Here is a 22,447-nt window from a genome sequence, read left to right as displayed (position 1 = left end):
TTTAAATTTTTTCTTTTAATTTACAACGTTTTTTAAGTAAAATACACTGTTCGTTTTTTTAACGAACTGTTTAGTAAAAAATCTAAAAATAAAATGCTAAAAAATTAAAAATAAGTTTTACCTTTGCACGAGTATCCATTTCCATGAAATCCTGTTTTGCAAACGCAGAAGTTTTGTCTAAAGATCAAGATATGTCGGGAGACGCATTTTGCATTATAATGGCATGGAGGGTGGCAAGGTGAAAATTCTAAGCAAAAAAGTAATTTAAAGTTAATTTTTGCAGACCTAATGTTAAGCAGATAACAATAAATCTAAAATAAAGTAAAAATTGCGAAAGTCATATTTACTTGTGCAAACTCCGTGAAAATTTTTTTTGTATCCCTTATCACAAAAACACTGGGGTTTGTAGTTTACGACTTTACAAGAGGAATAGAGTGGGCACCAGTGACCGTGACATTGATTGATTTCTAAATTAAAAAAGAATCTTTTTAAACCGTTTTGAAAACTTAGAAAAAAACTTATTACTTTTTTATGAATTTGAAAAAAAATAATTTTTGAGAGTGACGTTTAATTAAAATAATGTTTAAATAGTTGAGAATGCATACATAAAGTTTATTTTTTATTAAATTGTTATTTTATGTATTTTGTTAAATTCTAAGTATTGAAAATTGGGCTTACTGTTGCAATTTCCGTGAAAATTTTTTTCGTATCCCTTATCGCAAAAACACTGGGGTTTGTAGTTTACGACTTTACAAGACGAATAGAGTGGGCACCAGTGACCGTGACATGGATCGATTTCTAAATTAATAAAACATCATTTGTTTTTATAAATTAAACATCTTTTAAAAATTGTAACTATTTTGTTAATCTTGGATTTTTTTTTATATCAAAGGTTTGTTTTTTTATTTTATATAGCCATTGATTGGTCTTGGGATTTTTTACAACATTTAAAAAAAGATGCCTACTTATGCATTTTTCGTTAATATTTTTCTTGTACCCTATGTTGCAAAGGCAAACCTATGTTGCAAAGGCAACCCTAGTAACCTTTCGATTGGCAAATCACCAATTTTTAGAAAAATTATACTGTGCTTTAACTTACTTTTGCACGTGTATCCATCTCCTCTATATCCAGACTTGCAACTACATTTTGCCGTGTGGTTAACATCTTTGCAAATACTGTGGGTACGATTGCAAGGGCTATGTGGACTGATGGGGGTGGGTATAGCTAGAAAAATAAATTAATGTTAAAATAACTTTAAAAAATCACTACGCCTATCTTTTATAAGTTTATTTATTATTATTTTAAAATTGTTGTTAAAATAAAAGAAAATTTGTTGTTACTGTTAACACTCACGGGTGCATGTGGAACAGTTACAAGTGTAGGTATCATTGCAGACGCATTGTGCTAGGGCGTGATTAACAGAGCACTTAGCATAAGGCGAGCATCTGGCTGAATAGCATGGATCAGCTAAAACAGTTGCAAAAGGTTAACATTACCACAGAGTAAATTAATTTTAAAAAAATTATATAATATTTGAAATTTACATAAAAAAAATTAACTCAATTACCTGGTCTGTTTTTACAGGGAAAATGAACGTATTTTAAAACTGTAACATTTTTTTATCACGGAAATATTTCGTTTTCGTTCTAATGTTTTTTTTATATTGCCATTTATTGGTCTTAGGAATTTTTTAACATCATATAAAAAAGATGCGTACTTATGCATTTTCCGCAAGAATTTTTCTTGTATCCCTTATTGCAAACGCACTGGTAACCCGAGTGACCTCTCGATTGGCAAACCGAGTACAGGGGGCATTTTTGGTGGGTACATGGGTCAATTTCTAAAAAAATGTTTTATAAATTTTATTGTGAGCAATATTAACTAAAAAAAAATTAAAATTTTTAAACCATAACCAATGGTACTACGATTTAAGTAAGACTATGTTAAAGTTGAAATTAAAATATTATTTATATATTTTTTAATAACTGACAATATAATTAAAAATACTTCTGCAGTAAAATCCATATCCGAAGTATCCCTTGTTGCAAACACACCTGGCTTTCCAAAGAAAACCAAATGATTTACATGTTGCATATTTGTGACATCTTTTAAAATGGCAGGGGTTTTCTCCTAAAAGTAAAATACAATTCTGTTAAAAAACTTTCGAATTTTTAGAAAAGTTTTTACCGTGCCTTAACTTACTTCTGCACGTGTATCCGTCTCCCCTATATCCAGACTTACAACTACATCTTGGCGTATTGTTATCAACTGTGCAATTCCCGTAAAAACGGTGGCATGGGCTAGGATAACATGGGTTATTCGACCTGGTGGGTTTGGGTGTGGCTACAAAAATAAATTAATGGCAAAATAAGATCAAAAAAGCAGATCTCCTATAAGTTTATTTAATATTATATTAAAATTGTTGTAAAAAAAAATTGCAAATTTATTGTTACTGTTAACACTTACGAGTGCATGTGGAACCGTTTCCAGTGTAGTTATTATTACAGACACACTGAGCTCGGTTGTAACGAACAGAGCACTTAGCATAGGGCGAGCATCCTGCTGTATCACACGGATTCACCGGAACTAAAACAGTTGCAACAGGTTAACATTACCACAAAGTAAATTATTTAAAAAAAAAATTAAAAACCTGACCTGTTTTTACAGAAAATATGAACGTCTTTTAAAACTGTAGTATTTTTTTATCACGAAAATAATTTTTTTTCATACCGTTTTTTTTTATTTGATATAGCTTATTAATCTTAAACATTTTTTAACAGCATATAAAAAGAGTTCTTACTTATGCATTTTCCGTAGTAATTTTTCTTGTATCTCTTATCGCAAAAACACTGGGGTTTGTAGTTAACGACTTTACAAGATGAATAGGGTGGGCAATAGAAACCGTCACATGGATCGATTTCTAAAATAATAAAAAAAAAAAATTTAAATCTGTTTTTAAAAGAACACCTTTTTAATAATGGGACTTTTTTATTAATCTCGGGATATTTTTTTTTATACGAATAGTTTTTTATTTGATATAGTTATTTATTGGTCTTAGTAATTTTTAACAGCTTATAAAAGAATAATGCTTACTTATGCATTTTCCGTAAATATTTTTTTTGTATCTCTTATTACAAACGCACTGGTAACCCGAGTAACCTTTGGATTCGCAAACCGAGTACGGGGGGCATTTTTGGTGAGCACATGGGTCAATTTCTAAAAATAATAAATTTTCTATAATTTAAAAAAAATGTTATACTGTGCTTTAACCTACTTTTGCACGTGTATCCGTCTCCCCAATATCCAGACTTACAACTGCATTTTGCTTTGTAGTTATAAACGGTGCAAATGCCGTAAGTATGATGGCATGGGCTAGGATAGCATGGGTTATGTGGCCTGATGGGTCTGGCCGAACCAAACCCGGGACTGCCAAAACCGGGTCTACCAAAACCGGGTCTGCCAAAACCGGGTCTGCTAAAACCGGGTCTGCTAAAACCGGGATTGGCTAAAAAAATAAATTAATGCTAATATAAAATTAAAAATAAAATCACAATTATTTTTGTTAGAATTAAATTTATCATCTTTAATAAAGTTGTAAAATGTTATTTTAAAATTGTAACAATAAATTAATTTTTTTTTGTTTCATTCACGGATGCATGTGAAGCCGCTTCCAGTGTAGTGATTATTGCAGACACACTGAGCTCGGCCGTAACGAAAAGAGCACCTAGCATAAGGCGAGCATCTGAGTGTATGGCATGAATTCACATAACCTAAAGCAGTTGCAAGAGGTTAACATTAGCACATAGAAGATAAATTCCTTAAAAAATAACAAAATATTTAAAAATTTAAAAAAAGTCAAATACTTGGATTATAGATTCGAGATGCGTACACATCCACAGCAAACATGATCAACAAAATCGCAAGCGAGAGCTTCATCTTTTCGTTGTTCGTTTCTTCTTAGATTGACTTTAAAAACTCAAAACTAATAATGATGACAAAGTGTAGTCTGGCTTGCTTTTTATAGAAAAAATCTTGTAACTTGACCAAGTTATGGTTTGCAAATCTCGTGACATAACAAATGAAGATTAAACGCAAAAATTTCGAAATCAATCATGTTCAAAAAAAATTGGTTTTTATCGTGTTCTTGTGAAATTGAAATATTTTGCAGAATTTAAATATGCCTGCAATAAACAAGTATTATGCACTCGTGTTGATTAAAATTACCTTTAAAATTCTGCTCGATTTTAAATTAATCATTACGTTATTCTTATAAAAAAAACACAATTATAATTTATGTAAAACTGCGCGATTAAGATAAACTAACTGCACAATTCAATGTTTGTTATATTTAAAACAGAATATTTATAAATTATGCAAAGTAGAATTATTATAAACGTTTGATTATGTGAAATAAGTCAAAATTTCCGCTTATGTAAAACGGGAAATTTTCAAGCAGGTATTTATTGCAGATTGCTAGTAAACACAAAAAACAAACAATAAAGAAAACATGTTAGGTCTGAATCTTGTAACAATAACGTTTATGCATATAAAACCTCAAACTGGTTTGGGAAATTCGCTTTAAATTTGTTGTTTAAATACGCGGTAAAAATGCAAAAATTCGATCTTAATTTACTTTGTGCAATAAAGCAATAACCTGCAGCATTCGGTATCAAATTATTATTATTATCGTTTTTTATTATTAAAAAATTATATCACCTTTTCATTTATTTTTGTTTTTTGAAATCCGTTCTACCAGCTTTTTTTTTCTTAAAAGCGTCTACTTTTTAACTCTATGTCCAATTATATTTTTTTATACTGTCTAGCATAATACTGGTTTTATATAAATCACAAGTTTATTTTTTGTTTATCTTTTATTGGTGAATATATTTTCTTGATATAAGCTTTTATACAATAAAGAATAATGACATATTAACATTTGTTCCGTTCCCCGTTCGAGCAATAGTTTTTCTATTCTTCATTTACTTGGCAAACGGAGCTAAAATAAAACAAGTATTAAAATAAGAAACACATGTTAAAATAAGCAACATCGAAAATAACACAATTTAATTAAAATGAAAAATGTTAAAGGTAAAAATTGTTTATTAATGGTTGATCACAACTAATGTTTTTTTGCGACAGTCTTAAAAAAATGTTGGTGTTTAATTTTTTTACCTATTAAAACCGGTAAATGTTCATTGTAATATTAAAATTACGACATCTTAATCGTGTGTAACCGATAAAACATATGACTTCAAGTGATTTGATCTAACAGCACAAACTGTATATTATCCTATTAGTAAAACAATTTTGTAGGCTAAGGGCTTTAAATAAATTGAAATTAACCCCTTGCTAATGAGTTTTAATTGGCATGACGTAACGTAGTAGCAGCACTTTATAAAAATGTGTAGTTTAACTTACGATTTTAAATCTACTTAATCCTATATTATTTTACGATTTAGAACATACTTGAGCAAACAGGCTTGTAGTTCACGACTTTACAAGTTGAATGGTATGGACAATGATGACCGTGACATGGGTCGATTTCTAAAATGAAAAAAAATGTATATTAAATTTAGGTATTGCTAATGAGTTGTAATTGGCACGTATTGGCAGTTACTTCATCATACAAATATGTTTAGTTTAATTTTCGATTTTAAATATGTTTGAGCAAACACTATTTTACGATTTAGAACATACTTAAGCAAACAGGCTTGTAGTTCACGACTTTACAAATTGAATGGGGTGGGCAATAGTGACCGTGGCATGAATTGATTTCTAAAATAATACAAATATATTTTAAACTTGAACGTATTTAAAAAATGGACTTTTTTGTTAATTTCGGGATATTTTTCATGTCGAAGATTTTTTTTTTTCATATTGTTATTTATTGGTCTTAATAAATTTTTAACAGTTTTTTTTAACTTGCAAAACATTTCAAAACGGATAAAAATGTTTAATTTAAAGTGATGTTATTTTTAATTAAATTTTTATAGCACAAACTGTGTATTATCTCATTAGTAAAACAATTTCGTAGGCTTAGGGTTTAACTGAAACTAATTATTGCTAATAAATTTTAATTGGCGCGTATTGGCAATAAATTTAACTGTTTTATAACAGATCACAAAAAGAAATTTTAGTGAACTTTAATTTTTTTCTTTTAATTAACAACGTTTTTTTAAGTAAAATACTGTTTAGTAAAAAATCCAAAACTAAAAAACTAAAAAATTTAAAATAAGTTTTACCATTGCACAAGTATCCATTTCCATGGAAGCCCGGTTTGCAAACGCAGAAGTTTTGTCTAAAGATCAAGATATATCGGGAGACGCATTTGGCATTATAATGGCATGGAGGGTGGCAAGGTGAAAATTCTAAGCAAAAAAGTGATTTAAAGCTAATTTTTGCAGACCTAATGTTAAGAAAAAAACAATAAATCTAAAATAAAGTGAAAATTGCAAAAGTCATATTTACTTGTGCAAACTCCGTGAAAATTTTTTTTGTATCCCTTATCACAAAAACACTGGGGTTTGTAGTTTACGACTTTACAAGAGGAATAGAGTGGGCACCAGTGACCGTGACATTGATTGATTTCTAAATTAATAAAAAACATCACTTGTTTTTACAAAAAAATGAACATTATTTAAAAAAAAACTTTTTTGCCAATCTTAGAATTTTTTTTTATACCTAAAGTGTTTTTTATTAAATTATAGCTATTTATTGATTCTAAAACTCTTTTAATGGCATATTTAAAAAAATTATGCTTACTTATGCATTTTCCGTAAATATTTTTCTTGTATCCCTTGTTGCAAACGCATTGGTAACGCGAGTAACCTTTCGATTGGCAAATCGAGTACAGGGGGCATTTTTGGTGAGCACATGGGTCAGTTTCTAAGAAAAATAAATTACAAGTTTTATTGTGGGCAATATTAAGAAAAAAAGTTGCAAATTTTTAAACTAACTAATAGTACCACGATTTAAGTAAGGCTATGTGGAAGTTAAAATTGAAATATTTTTTATATCTTTTTTCAATAACTGACAATAAAATAAAATATACTTTTGCAGTTAATTCCAGTTCCGGAGTATCCCTTGTTGCATACGCACTTGGCTACCCCATAAAAATTAAATTTACATGTTGCATATCCGTGACACTTATTATGGCATCGGTTCGGCCCTAAAAGTAAAATGCAATGCTGTTAAAAAAATTTAAAAAAAAGAATAACGAACTTTGCATAAGCCAAGCATCCTGTTGTACGACATGGATCAACTAAAACCGTTGCAACTGGTTAACATTACCACAAAGTAAATAATTTAAAAAAATACACGTAATATTTATAATTAAAAAAAAATTAATTCAAATACTTGGATGGTGGACTTGAGATGCGTACACGTTCACAGCAAACATGACCAACAAAATCGCAAGCGAGAACTTCATCTTTTCGTTGTTCTTTTCTTCTTAGTTTGACTTTAAAAACTCAAGACTAATAATGATAATAAAGTGTGGGTTAGCTTCCTTTTTATAGAGAAAATCTTGTAACTTTACCAAGTTGTGGTTTGCAAATCTCGTGACATGACGCAGCAACATTAAACGCAATTCTTTCAACAAAGAATCGAAAAACAATCATGTTCAAAAATAAATCTGTTTTTATCGTGTTCTTGTGGAATTAAAATACTTTACAGGTTTTAAAATAAGCCTGCAATAAACAAGTATTATGCACTTGTGTTGATTAAAAGTTACGTTTAATTTTTTAATTATTTGAAATTGTGTTGTTTATGTAAATTATGCACGATTCTAAATTGATTCTAAAGGTAAATTAAATAAAAATGCAATACAACTGTATTTTATGTAAACTGCGCAATTAAGATAAATCAACTACACAATTAAAGCTTTGTTCTGTTTAAAAACAGAATATACATAAATTATGCAAAGTAGAATTATTATAAACGTTCTATTATGTGAAGTAAGTAATAATTTTAGCTTATGCAAATCGGGAAATTTTCGCGCAGGTATTTATTGCGGGTTGATGGTAAACACAAAAAACAAATGTTTAAGAAAACACGTAAAGTGTAAATCTTGTAAAAATAAAGATTAGATCCAACGTTTATGCATATAAAACCTCAAACTGTTTTGGAAAATTCCGCTTAAAATTTTTCGTCTATATAACGACGTGAAAAATTTAAAAATTTAAACTTAATTTATTTTCTGTAAAAAAGCAATTAGCGGCAATATTTAATATTAAATTCCTATTATCGTTTTGCAATACTGCAATAAAAAAACTCATAGTTAATGACTCAAAGTTAATTATGTTTAATGCAGCATGCGGTAATTAGTCGCTATATATATATATTGGGATATTTAATGCAATTTACATCACAGTCTGACGTCGGTATAAAAACTATTTTTAATTTTTTTTTGTGCAAATTTGCAGTTTGCTAGAAACCGCAATTAAATCGATATTGTCAAAAATAAGCGACTTTTTTATTAGGCTTTATTACATTAAAACGTTGAAATATTTGTTTTTAATATTTAAATTAACGAACAATTGTGTGTACAGTTTCTAATTTAGGAACAATTATTAATAGAATAAATCATGTTATTAAACACAACAAACTTATTACCGCAACATTCTTTTACTTTCATCTGAATTTTTAAAATAAATTTACAGGCTACGTTTATTGACTTATGTTTGCTGTTTGTCTATACGTAATTTTTAACTTAAGAATCAAAAGTCCTTTTACACAAAGGACCGAAACTCGAATATTTTCTTAATTGGTTGTACTAAGAATTTGGTCATTAGAATTTCTATTTAAAATAATTAAGAATAAATGTGGAATTTTAAAAGTTCAAAATTCTCATGTTTAATTAATTAATTTTAAAATTGATTTTTAATATCACGTTTTTTATAATGATCTTGTGATTTTAAAACTTACCGCAGTATGCGGACTTTAGACGTGTTATATTTTAAGTTTATTTTTTATATCATCAAGCAATTTCACTTATGTTATTTTATGTTAATTATTTGCGTAGGGATTTTTGTGACACATTCTCACATGACTTAATTTCAAATAAATTCATGTTCAAGTTTTGTTTATTATATTTAAATGTGTGTTTATTTATTTAAAATAAAAAACTAATTTTAAACATTTAAAGTTTGGGATAATGTATCTTTTAATATATACAATTTAAAACTGGGTTAAAAAGTATATTTTGTTTGTTTATTATAGAATCTTGTTGGACATTTAAGCATTTAAAAGTTGGTCTAATATAAATGTAATACCAGTAAGACTAGTTAAAATTTTATATTTTTGTTTTTTTACAATTTAATTTCTGATTGATTAATAAAATTTAAGAAATGATATTATATAACTTTTAAGTTTATCTTGTTGTAACATCGTGTTTAATTACAAGTAAGCAAATAATAAAGGGAGAAGAAGCGTTTTTTATACTGTCTGGCGTGATACTGGTTATACAAATCACAAGTTTTTTTTTTTATTTATTTTTATTGCCGATTATATAAACATATATAAGCATTTATACTCGACTTATTAACATTTGTCTCGCTCCCCGTTGAAACAAATGTTTTTCTATTCCTCATTCACCACTTTTCTAAAAAAAAAATATTAAAATTAGAAAAAAACACATGTTAAAACAAACATCAAAAATAACACAATTTAATTTAATATAATAAATGGTAAATATAAAAATTGTTTATTAATGGTTGATCACAATTTTTGTTTTTTTTGCCACAGTATTAAAAAAATGTTTTATGAAAAAATGTTATTAATTGATTTATTTAGTAATTAAACCCGATAAAAGGCCATCATGATAAAAAAATTCGACACCTTAATCTTGTGTAACGGATAAAACATATGACTTCAAGTGATTTGACACAAACTGTATATTATCTCATTAGTAAAACAATATTGTAGGCTAAGGGCTTTAAATAAACTGAAATTAACGATTGCTAATGAGTTTTAATTAGCACGTTCTGGCAGTCACGTCATTTTACAAACAAAATAAAAATGGTTTTTACTACAGCACGAGTAGCTATTTCCATGGAAAACAAATTAAAATAATTGTGTAAAATTGAACAAGTCATATATACTTATGCAAACTCCTTTGGAGTTTTTCCTGTACCTCCATATGCAAAAGCACTTAGGCTTGTAGTTCACGACTTTACAAGTCGAATAAGGTGGGCAATAAAAACCGTGGCATGGATCGATTTCTAAAATATTAAAAAAAAAAATTTTTAAATCTGTTGTTACTAAAAAATGAATATCTTTTAAAAGTGTGCTTTTTTGTTAATCTCGGGAGATTTTTTTTTCATGTCAAAGGTTTGTTTTTTTATATTAGTTTTTATTGGTCATAGTAATTTTTAAAAGCATTTTAAAAAATGATGCTTACCAATGCATTTTCCTTTGGAATTTTTCTTGTATCCCTTATCGCAAAAACACTGGGGTTTGTAGTTCACGACTTTACAAGAGGAATAGGATGGGCAATAGAAACCGTCACATGGATCGATTTCTAAAATATTAAAAAAAAAAATTTTAAATCTGTTGTTACTAAAAAATGAATATCTTTTAAAAATGGGACTTGTTAATCTCAGAATATTTTTTTCATGTCAAAGGGTTGTTTTTTTTAAATTGGTTTTTATTGGTCATAGTAATTTTTAAAAGCATTTTAAAAAATGATGCTTACCAATGCATTTTCCTTTGGAATTTTTTTTGTATCCCTTATCGCAAAAACACCGGGGTTTGTAGTTCACGACTTTACAAGAGGAATAGGATGGGCAATAGAAACCGTCACATGAATCGATTTCTAAAATATTAAAAAAAATAATTTTTAAATCTGTTGTTACTAAACAATGAATATCTTTTAAAAGTGTGCTTTTTTATTAATCTCGGGATATTTTTTTCATGTCAAAGGTTTGTTTTTTTATATTAGTTTTTATTGGTCACAGTAATTTTTAAAAACATTTTAAAAAATGATGCTTACCAATGCATTTTCCTTTGGAATTTTTCTTGTATCCCTTATCGCAAAAACACTGGGGTTTGTAGTTCACGACTTTACAAGAGGAATAGGATGGGCAATAGAAACCGTCACATGGATCGATTTCTAAAATATTAAAAAAAAAAATTTTAAATCTGTTGTTACTAAAAAATGAATATCTTTTAAAAATGGGACTTGTTAATCTCAGGATATTTTTTTCATGTCAAAGGGTTGTTTTTTTTAAATTGGTTTTTATTGGTCATAGTAATTTTTAAAAGCATTTTAAAAAATGATGCTTACCAATGCATTTTCCTTTGGAATTTTTCTTGTATCCCTTATCGCAAAAACACTGGGGTTTGTAGTTCACGACTTTACAAGAGGAATAGGATGGGCAATAGAAACCGTCACATGGATCGATTTCTAAAATATTAAAAAAAATAATTTTAAATCTGTTGTTACTAAAAAATGAATATCTTTTAAAAATGGGTTTTTTGGTTAATCTCAGGATATTTTTCTTGTCAAAGGTTTGTTTTTTTTATATTGGTTTTTAGTGGTCTTAGTAATATTTTAACAGCCTTTAAAAAATGATGCTTACCAATGCATTTTCCTTTGGAATTTTTCTTGTATCCCTTATCGCAAAAACACTGAGGTTTGTAGTTAACGACTTTACAAGAGGAATAGAGTGGGCAATCAAACCCGTCACATGGATCAATTTCTAAAATAATAAAAAAAACTGTTTTTACAAAAAAATAAGCGTCATTTAAAAATGGTAACCTTTTTGTTAATCTTAGAACTTTTACGTCAAAGCTTTTTTTTTATTTTATATTGCTATTTATTGGTCTTGACAATAAAAAAAATACTTTTGCAGTAAATTCCATTTCCAGAGTATCCCTTGTTGCATATACACTTGGCTATCCAAGGGAAACCAAAAGATTTACATGTTGCATATTTGTGACACCTTTTTAAATGGCAGGGGTCTTGTTCTTGAAGTAAAACGCAATCAAGTTTAAAAAATTTTTTCATTTAAAATAAATTATACTGACTGGTTACTTACTTTTGCACGTGTATCCGTCTCCCTTATACCCAGACTTACAACTACATTTTGCCTTGTAGTTGACAACTTTGCAAATTCCGTAAGTTCGATGGCATGGGCTAGGATAACAAGGGTTGTGTGGCCTGGTGGGTTTGGCTAGAAAAATAAATCAATGCTAAAATAACATAAAAAAATAAATATCTTTTATAAGTTTATTTAATACTATTTTAAAATTGATGTTAAAAGAGGCAAATTTATTGTTACTGATAACACTCACGGGTGCATGTGTAACCGTTTCCCACGTAGTGATCATTGCAGACACACTGAGCTCGGCCGTAACGAACAATACACTTAGCATAAGGCGAGCATCTGACTGTATGGCATGGATTCACCGGAACTAAAACGGTTGCAACAGGTTAACATAAGCACAAAGTAAATAAATTCCAAAAATACAAAAAAGTCAAATACCTGGATGGTCGTCTTCAGATGCGTACACATTCACAGCAAACATAACCAACAAAATTGCAAGCGAGAGCTTCATCTTTTCGTTGTTTGTTTCTTCTTAGTTTGACTTTAAAAACTCAAAACTAATAATGATAATAAAGTGTAGCCTGGCTTACTTTTTATAGAGAAAATTTTGTAAATTTACCAAGTTGTGGTTTGTAAATCTAATGACAAGACTAAGAAAGATCAAACGCAAAAATCTGGACAAAGAATCAAAAAACAATCATGTTCAAAAATAAATCGGTTTTTATCGTGTTCTTGTGGATTTGAAATATTCCGCAGAATTTGAAATAAGCCTGCAATAAACAAGTATTATGCACTTGTGTTGATTAAAAAATTACCTTTAATTTTTTAATTATTTAAAATTGGGTTGTTTATGTAAATTATGCACGATTCCTAATTGATCGTTGGGTAAATTAAATAAAATAAGCAACGCAATTGTAATTTATGTAAAACTGCGCAATTAAGATAAACCAACTACACAATTAAAGGTTTGTTTTATTTTAAAACATAATATATATAAATTATTCAAAGTAGAAATATTATAAACGTTTGATTGTGTAAAATAAGTAAAATTTTAGCGTATGCAAAAAGGCATTTATTGCAGGTTGCTGGTAAACACAAAAAAAAATAATTAAGAAAATACGTTAAATCTGAATCTTGTAGCAATAAAGATTAGATCCAACGTTTATGCATATAAAACCTTCAACTTGTTTAAAAAATTCCGCTTGAAAAGTCATGTCTAAATACGCGGTAAAAAAATTAAAACTTAATTCACTTTTTGCAAAAAAAACAATTAGCGGCAATATATAATATTAAATTCTTATTATCGTTTTGCAATATTGCAATAAAAAATCTTATAATTAGTGACTTAAAGTTGATTATGTTTATTAAAACATGCGGGCCAAGTATTTAGTCGTTAAATATATATCATTTTTGATGAAATTTTGCAGTTCGCTGGAAACTGCAATTAAATCGATATCGTCAAAAATAAGCGTATGGCTTTTATTATTAGGTTTAATTAAATTGAAAAGTTTAAATATTTGTTTTTAATATTTGAACTAACGCACAATTGAGTAATAAAGTTTCTAATTTAGGAACAATTATTAATAGAATAAATCATGTTATTAAACACAACAAATCTTATTACCGCAACATTCTTTTACTTTAATCTGAATTTTTAAAATAAATTTACAGGTTTTTTTATAAAAAAATGTTTGTTGTTTGTCTATACGTAATTTTAACTTAGAAATCAAAAGTACTTTTACACAAAGAATCAAAATTCGAATATTTTTTTAATTAGCTGTACTAAGAATTTGGTCATTAAGGTTTCTATGTAAGATAATTAAGTATAAAAGTGGAATTTTAAAAGTTCAAAATTCTCATGTTTAATTAATTAATTTTAAAATCGATTTTTGAAATCACGTTTTTTATAATGATCTTGTGATTTTGAAACTTACCGCAGTATGCGGACTTTAGACGTGTTTTATTTTAGGTTTATCTTTTATATCATCAAGCAATTTCACTTATGTTATTTTATGTAATTTATTTGCGTAGGGATTTTTGTGACACATTCTCACATGACTTAATTTCAAACAAATTCATGTTCAAGTTTTGTTTATTATATTTAAATGTGTGTTTATTTATTTAAAATAAAAAACTAATTTTAAACATTTAAAGTTTGGTATAATGTATATTTTAATATATACAATTTAAAACTGGGTTAAAAAGTATATTTTGTTTGTTTATTATAAAATCTTGTTGGACATTTAAGCATTTAAAAATTGGTCTAATATAAATGTAATGCCAGTAAGACTAGTTAAAGTTTTATATTTTTGTTTTTTTACAATTTAATTTCTGATTGATTAATAAAATTTAGAAATGATATTATATAACTTTTAAGTTTATCTTGTTGTAACATCGTGTTTAATTACAGGTAAGCAAATAATAAAGGGAGAAGAAGCGTTTTTTATACTGTCTGGCGTGATACTGGTTATACAAATCACAAGTTATTTTTTTATTTATTTTTATTGCCGATTATATAAACATATATAAGCATTTATACTCGACATATTAACATTTGTCCCGCTCTCCATTGAAACAAATGTTTTTCTATTTTTCATTCACCACTTTTCTAAAAAAAAAATATTAAAATTAGAAAAAACACATCTTAAAAAAAAATCTAAAATAACACAATTTAATTTAATATAATAAATGGTAAATATAAAAATTGTTTATTAATGGTTGATCACAATTTTTGTTTTTTTTGCCACAGTATTAAAAAAATGTTCTATGAAAAAATGTTATTAATTGATTTATTTAGTAATTAAACACGATAAAAGGCCATCATGATAAAAAAATTCGACACCTTAATCTTGTGTAACGGATAAAACATATGACTTCAAGTGATTTGACACAAACTGTATATTATCCCATTAGTAAAACAATATTGTAGGCTAAGGGCTTTAAATAAACTGAAATTAACGATTGCTAATGAGTTTTAATTAGCACGTTCTGGCAGTCACGTCATTTTACAAACAAAATAAAAATGGTTTTTACTACAGCACGAGTAGCTATTTCCATGGAAAACAAATTAAAATAATTGTGTAATATTGAACAAGTCATATATACTTATGCAAACTCTTTTGGAGTTTTTCCTGTACCTCCATATGCAAAAACACTGGGGTTTGTAGTTCACGACTTTACAAGTCGAATAAGGTGGGCAATAAAAACCGTGGCATGGATCGATTTCTAAAATATTAAAAAAAAAATTTAAATCTGTTGTTACTAAAAAATGAATATCTTTTAAAAATGGGCTTTTTTGTTAATCTCAGGATATTTTTTTTCATGTCAAAGGTTTGTTTTTTTATATTGGTTTTTAGTGGTCTTTGTATTTTTTTAAACATATTTTTTAACAGATTTTTAAAAAATTTGCAAAACATTTTAAATGGATAAAATATTCGATTTCAAGTGATATTATTTTAAATTAACAATAAAATTTAAAAGCAAAAATTGTGTATTATCTTTTTAGTAAAACAATTTTCATAGGCTAAGGGTTTAACTTAAACTAATTACTGTTATTGAGTTTAATTGGCGCGTATTGGCAGTTCCATTATTTTACAATTTTTTTTAGTTTTGCTCACGATTTTAATTATACTTGAGGACAAACAGTATTTTAAATACCCCGTGACAAAAGTCAAATATACTTATGCAAACTCCGTGGAAATTTTTCTTGTATCCCTTATTGCAAATGCACTGAGGCTTGTATTTCACAATTTTACAAGACGAATAGGCAGGGCAATGAATGTGATCACATGGGTCTACTTATAAATTAAAAAAAGATATTTTTAAACCGTTTTTAAAAACTTTTATGAATCTTAAAAAAATTCCTTTAGGATGGCGTTTATAATAAACAATGTTTAAAGAATATTGCTATTTTATATACTTTGTTTAAATTATAAATATGAAGAAATTAATCTTACTAATGCATTTTCCTTTGGAATTTTTCTTGTACCCCTTATCGCAAAAACACTGGGGTTTGTAGTTAACGACTTTACAAGAGGAATAGGGTGGGCAATAAAAACCGTGACATGGATCAATTTCTAAAATAATAAAAAAAAATGTTTTTACAAAAACTGATCTTTTAAAAATTGCAATTTTTTTAAAATCTTGGAACTGTTGTTTACATCAAAGTTTTTTTTAAGTTTTGTTGTGAAGAATATTAACAAAACAAATTTTGTAATTTTCTAAATTAACTAATTGTACCACGATTCAAGTAAGACTGTGTTAAAGTTAAAAAATATTTTTTATAAATTTTTTTAACACTTGACAATAAAATAAAAAATACTTTTGCAGTAAATTCCATTTCCGGAGTATCCCTTGTTGCATATACATTTGGCTCTCCAAGGGGGACCAAAAGATTTACATGTTGCATATTTGTGACACTTTGTAAAATAGCAGGGGTTTGGTCCTAAAAGTAAAATGCAACGCTAATAAAAAATAAATAAATAATAAAACAGTTGCAACAGGTTAACATTTCCACAAAATAAATAAATTTTTAAAAAATTACAAAAAAATTAATTCAAATACTTGGAGGGTAGCTTTGAGCGTACACATTTACAGCAAACATGACCAACAAAATCGCAAGCGAGAGCTTCATCTTTTCGTTGTTTGTTTCTTTTTAGTTTGACTTTAAAAACTCAAAACTAATAATGATAATAAATTGTATTCTGGCTTGCTTTTTATAGAGGAAATCTTGTAACTTTACCAAGTTGTGGTCTGCAAATCTTGTGACAAGACGAAGGAAGATTACCCGCAAAAAGTTGGACGAAGAGTCGAAAACAATCATGTTCAAAAATAAATCGGTTTTTATCGTGTTCTTGTGGAATTGAAATATTCCGCAGAATTTAAAATAAGCCTGCAATAAACAAGTATTATGCACTTGTGTTGATTAAAAATTAACTTTACGTTTTTAATTATTTAAAATTGAGTTGTTTATGTAAATTATGCACGATTCATAGCTGATCGTTAAATTGAATAAAATAAGCAAGGCAGTTGTAATTTATGGAAAACTGCGCAATTAAGATAAACCAACTACACAATTAAATGTCTGTTTTATTTTAAAACAAAATATACATAAATTATGCAAGGTCGAAATATTATAAACGTTTTATTATGTGAAATAAGTAAAACTTTCAGCATATGCAAATCGGGAAATTTTCGCGCAGGTATTTATTGCAAGTTGCTGGTGAACACAAAAAACAAATGATAAAGAATACATGTGAAATCTTAATCTTATAACAATATAGATTAAATCCAAAGTTTAGGCATATAGAACCTCAAACTGTTTTGGAAAATTCCGCTTAAAATTTCCCGTCTAAATACGTAGTTAAAAAATTCAAAAATTCAAACTTAATCCACTTTCTGCAAAAAAGCAATTAGCGGCAATATTCGACATTAAATTCCTATTATCGTTTTGCAATATTGCAATAAAAAAACTCAAAGTTAATTATGTTTATTGCGACATGCGGGCCAAGTAATTAGACGCTTGGGATTTTTAATGCAATTTACATCACAGTCTAACGTCGGTATTTTTAATTTTTTTTGGTGCAATTTTGCAGTTCGGAAGAAACTGCAATTAAACCGATATCGTCAAAAATAAGCGTATGGCTTTTATTATTAGGTTTTTAATATTTGAACTAACGCACAATTGAGTAATAAAGTTTCTAATTTAGGAACAATTATTAATAGAACAAATCATGTTATTAAACACAACAAATCTTATTACCGCAACATTCTTTTACTTTAATCTGGATTTTTAAAATAAATTTACAGGCTATGTTTATTAACTAATGTTTTTAATGTATATACGTCATTTTAAATTAGGGATCGAAAGTACTTTCACACAAAGAACCGAAACTCGGACATTTTCTTGATTGATTGTACTAAGAATTTGGTCATTAGAATTCCTATTTGAGATAATTAAGAATTAATGTGAAATTTTAAAAGTTCAAAATTCTCATGTTTAATTAATTAATTTTAAAATCGATTTTTGAAATCACGTTTTTTATAATGATTTTGTGATTTTGAAACTTACCGCAGTCTGTGGACTTTAGACGTGTTATATTCTAAGTTAATCTTTTATATCATCAAGCAATTTCACTTATGTTATTTTATGTAAATTATTTGCTTCGGGATTTTTATGATACATCCTCACATGACTTAATTTCAAACAAATCCATGTTCAAGTTTTTTAAGTTTATTGAATTGAGAAATTATAAGGGTTAGTCATATAAACAATTTTTATAAAATAAAAGCTTATCTATCCGGATCTGAAAAATTTCGTGCATAAAATTAATCTAAGTGGTGTAACTATAATCCAGTCGAAGAACAAGGAACAAAAAATAAAGAAGGCAAAAATAATCCATCACGCGATAACTAATTATATCTACAGGCACTATTACGATGACTTTAGTTCTATATTCGTAAAAAGAATATACGACTTGATTTTCTTTTTGCCAAGGCGTTGTCGATAAAAAAATTAATATTCTTTTAATTGGTACTTTATAAAATCAAATAAAGGCGCGGTATGTTATTATAGACTTCCTTGCGATAAATATTTTTAGAATAAATTACGCCTGTAAAAAACATAATCCAATGTTAATTCAATTTATATAAAAGGCGAGGAAAACATTTATACACAAGAAAAGAACACATTTATAAACACGTGAGTAAGTAGAATTGGGTACAGCCAACCTTAGGCATTACTTCGTATCGACACGCCTTGACTACTATATGGCGCTATTTTCATCACAAAGTTATTACCGGATCGTTTAAGCTTATTAGCAACGGAAACTTTTCGCGACACCGCCCACTGATTAACTATATGGTAATCCTGGTTACCGCAAGATACTGAAATGATCGTATATATACTTTACATATGGATTAATTTCAATCGAAATGTAATTTGAAATAAATCAAAACAAAAAGGCCGCGTCTTCTGCACGTCGACTGTCACGAAAGTCGACTTCCGAAAAAATAAATTTAAACCGTGCAAGTCTGTACGTTGCAGTTATGTAAATAAACTTATTTATTAGTGATCATGTAAATAACGGCTTTGGAATTAATTGAAGTATAATTTGGTATCATTACACGTAGTCATAACAAAGAAATAACGCGTACCGGTATGCGTTAATACAGTGTAATTACTAATTTAGACTTAGTCGACAATTTCGTCTGAGGCAATTGCTTTATTTAAAACCTTTTTGCAAATTTGCAGACAACATTTTAGGTTCTTGTTTTTAATTTTTTTTTTTAATATAATTTTAAATGCAAATGCGTATGGCCCATGACGTCACGAGCAGACAAATTAGGTTTTAAATTTTTCCAGTTAAATTCCCATACAAAGTTGTAAACAATCTATTTACGACGGTCGATAACAAGTGTTTCCAAGTAATTAGACGTCGATTAAAGGAAATTAAAAGAATTCCGTCTCTTGTAATCAAAAAGTGTTTCGAAAAAATGAAAAATTTTCTAAAATATGGAGACGCAAAGTCGTTGTTAAAGTGGCTTTAATTTCGATCGCAAAAATTTCTGATTTAAAAATCGGTTTTACCAAAAAAATTTGGTCTAAGTTTATTGTTATAATAACCTTGTTTGGCAGTGCTGCATTAAAATTGTAATCCAGCTTTATCTATAGGAAGAACATTAACATTTATTTATAGCAACAAATCTTACAACAAACGCAGCAACCCGCATAATCCTAATCGCATTATTCGGAATTTGGAATTTTCCAGGCATTATAAATATAGATTGCAACACTGATTTGGATTGGTTCGAACTGAAAATGCCATCGGCCAGGCATTTTACGAAAGCTTATTTAAATCCAAGATTGCCAAGATTTTCACGAATTTCCATCAAAACAAGTGTATATTTTTAGAGAAATAAATGCAAGTCATTTTGTTGGTATTTTTAAAGCTAAAAGCATCTTAACTGCGGTTTTTAGTTTTTTAGATTGCTACAGTAGGTTAACATGTGAAAATATGCAATGTTGTTTTCCGGAAATGAATTTTTGTTCACACGGCAAAAAAACAGCTGTATTTTATTAAAACTCTACAAGAAAACATAAATTCAAAGTTGCAATGCTCGCAAGTACAAATCAATGTCAATTCGTCTAAGTGCCCAATCACGATACTTACTAATAATAACTCGTTTTTAATAGTGAACACTTAGACATATACACAAATATAACTTTAATTAACCAGAAATTAAGTTGGCAAAAATGCGATTGTTTTAGGACGAAGAACTTAATCAAGATAGTCCTTAATTGCAGGCCTTATATTACTTCAAAGCTTGAATGTTTAGTATTTTTCTGTAATTCTTACAAGCGAACTGCCCACGCCACTCAACGGCTACTCCCAGAATTAGAAGCCAGGCTAATTGGCACTCTGTTCTATTTGATGTAGTTCAAAATAAGTTTGTTTACCAATAAGCCGAGGAAAATTTTGACATAGTTACCGAACTAAGAATTTTTAAGTAGAAACACTTTGTGAATAAGTTTTTGGAATGTGGTAGTACCATTCGTTGAAATAAAACCTTTGATTGGATTTACCAAAAATAATTTAGGCTTAGTATCAATAATGCAATTTTAAGCAGACTAAATGTTTTTTGTTTTTTTTACATACACGCCTATTATCTCTTTTTACATACACGCCTATTTTCCAAGTGCCTTTTTTCGCAAACAGTCTTATTAAAATTTAGAACTAAAAAAAATTCTGATTTTGCAGTTTAATTTTTCATGATCAGGCTTGGTATTTTAGCTGCATATTACTTTTTAAAATAATTGGCTGCGGTAATATAAAAATCGTGTCTCTTTTTAATTTGTTTATCGGTTTTGGACCACAGCGTAATGTGCTCAAGGTGCATGTTGAAACAAAAAAATCGGAGTTTTTTTTAATTAAGAAATGCCAAGTTAAACGTTGATAATGTCATGGTTTTTTTTTGTAGATAAAATGGGTTTAAAAGTTGAACAAACTTTACGCATGTTAAAAGTAACCACCGAACATTATTCATCGTAAAACCTGGTAAGCAGGATTTTTTGTGTATCACTCAAAATAGTTGTGGCATAAGCAAATAACCAAAATCGTTCACGCTTTAAATGCCATAAGTTGTGAAGTAAAAATTTTGGGATTGGCAGCATTAACAGCTTTGTTCTGCAATCAAATTTACTTTTAACGAGTCTCTACCGACACCACGCGGCGAAACGATTTATTTTTTAAGAGGTAAAAAATCAGAAATATGCAAACTAACCGAACGGTAACCTGACTACTAAAAATTAACTAATTTCATCGTATTCATTTATTGGAGGTTTTAAAAAGCACGAAACAATTACAAAAACATTGGTGTATCATCAAATGCATTAGTGTATCATCAAATGCACAATTTCCACTGAGCAATGTTCAATAACGTAATGACAATTCTTGATTTTGCAATGACAAAAAAAAATTTATGATTGTTTTGTTTTTAATTATTGTAAGACAAAACAAAACTGCGATAATAGTTTAAAAGTTGTGTAATTTTTAAGGAAAATGTTGACATAGTTACCGGACTAAGAATTTTTAAGTAGAAACACTTTGTGAATAAGTTTTTGGAATGTGGTAGTACCATTCGTTGAAACAAAACCTTTGATTGGATTTACCAAAAATAATTTAGGCTTAGTATCAATAATGCAATTTTAAGCAGACTAAATGTTTTTTGACATCTCTTTTTACATACACGCCTATTTTCCAAGTGCATTTTTCGCAAAACAGTGTTATTAAAATTTAGAAGTAAAAACAATTCTGATTTTGCAGTTTTGTTTTTTTATGATCAGGTTTGTTATTTTAGCTGCATACTACTTTTTAAAATAATTGGCTGCGGTAATATAAAAATCGTGTCTCTTTTTAATTTGTTTATCGGTTTTGGACCACAGCAGCGTAATGTGCTCAAGGTGCATGTGGCCATGGAAATTTTCTCTATTTTTGGACTTTTTTTAAATTAAGAAATGCCAAGTTAAACGTTGATAATGTCATGTTTTTTTTTAAAGTTAAAATGGGTTTAAAAGTTGAACAAACTTCACGCATGTTAAAAGTAACCACCGAACATTATTCATCGTAAAACCTGGTAAGCAGGATTTTTTGTGTATCACTCAAAATAGTTGTGGCATAAGCAAATAATCAAAATCGTTCACATTTTAAATGTATTAAATCGTGTAGTAAAAATATTGGGATTTGCAGCCTTAACAGCTTTGTTCTGCAAACAAATTTATTTTTAACGGGTCTCTACCGACACCACGCGGCGAAACGATTTATTTTTTTAAGGGCAAAAAATCAGAAATATGCAAACTAACCGAACAGTAACCTGACTACCAACATTTAACACATTTTAT

General features: G+C 28.2%; 3 protein-coding genes across 5 annotated transcripts; all 3 read right to left on the bottom strand.

Annotated features, from left to right (window-relative positions):
- Nucleotides 1-4,857: 4,857 nt before the first annotated feature.
- Nucleotides 4,858-7,475, bottom strand: LOC145763532 (uncharacterized). Of its 2 annotated transcripts, XM_082574994.1 has the most exons (8): nucleotides 7,358-7,475; nucleotides 7,053-7,169; nucleotides 6,764-6,886; nucleotides 6,470-6,589; nucleotides 6,244-6,369; nucleotides 5,699-5,776; nucleotides 5,468-5,545; nucleotides 4,858-4,997 (listed from the first exon to the last, which is right to left on the bottom strand). In XM_082574994.1, the coding sequence occupies exons 1-8, from the start codon at nucleotides 7,428-7,430 to the stop codon at nucleotides 4,981-4,983; spliced, it is 732 nt and encodes a 243-aa protein (XP_082431120.1). In that variant the 5' UTR covers nucleotides 7,431-7,475; the 3' UTR covers nucleotides 4,858-4,980. The 2 variants fall into 2 exon arrangements, with proteins under 2 accessions (XP_082431120.1, XP_082431121.1); XM_082574995.1 differs by lacking the exon at nucleotides 5,699-5,776.
- A 3,190-nt stretch (nucleotides 7,476-10,665) lies between these two features.
- LOC145764027 (uncharacterized) lies at nucleotides 10,666-12,602 on the bottom strand. The gene is made up of 8 exons (XM_082575597.1): nucleotides 12,487-12,602; nucleotides 12,296-12,415; nucleotides 12,040-12,174; nucleotides 11,846-11,968; nucleotides 11,581-11,700; nucleotides 11,286-11,405; nucleotides 10,992-11,111; nucleotides 10,666-10,814 (listed from the first exon to the last, which is right to left on the bottom strand). Exons 1-8 carry the CDS (start codon nucleotides 12,557-12,559, stop codon nucleotides 10,666-10,668), a joined length of 960 nt encoding a protein of 319 aa, XP_082431723.1. The 5' UTR covers nucleotides 12,560-12,602.
- Nucleotides 12,603-14,536: 1,934 nt separating this feature from the next.
- Nucleotides 14,537-16,728, bottom strand: LOC145763590 (uncharacterized). Of its 2 annotated transcripts, none has more exons than XM_082575065.1 (6): nucleotides 16,612-16,728; nucleotides 16,370-16,492; nucleotides 16,005-16,124; nucleotides 15,729-15,845; nucleotides 15,154-15,273; nucleotides 14,537-14,656 (listed from the first exon to the last, which is right to left on the bottom strand). In XM_082575065.1, the coding sequence occupies exons 1-6, from the start codon at nucleotides 16,679-16,681 to the stop codon at nucleotides 14,646-14,648; spliced, it is 561 nt and encodes a 186-aa protein (XP_082431191.1). In that variant the 5' UTR covers nucleotides 16,682-16,728; the 3' UTR covers nucleotides 14,537-14,645. The 2 variants fall into 2 exon arrangements, with proteins under 2 accessions (XP_082431191.1, XP_082431192.1); XM_082575066.1 differs by having other exon boundaries at nucleotides 15,729-15,842.
- Nucleotides 16,729-22,447: the final 5,719 nt, after the last annotated feature.

The sequence above is a fragment of the Corella eumyota genome, chromosome 1 (genome assembly GCF_963082875.1).
Source record: "Corella eumyota chromosome 1, kaCorEumy4.1, whole genome shotgun sequence".
NCBI classification, from domain to species: Eukaryota; Metazoa; Chordata; class Ascidiacea; order Phlebobranchia; family Corellidae; genus Corella; species Corella eumyota.
The sequence above is the reverse complement of the archived record's forward strand: the minus strand, read 5'-3'. Positions and strand labels throughout refer to the sequence as shown.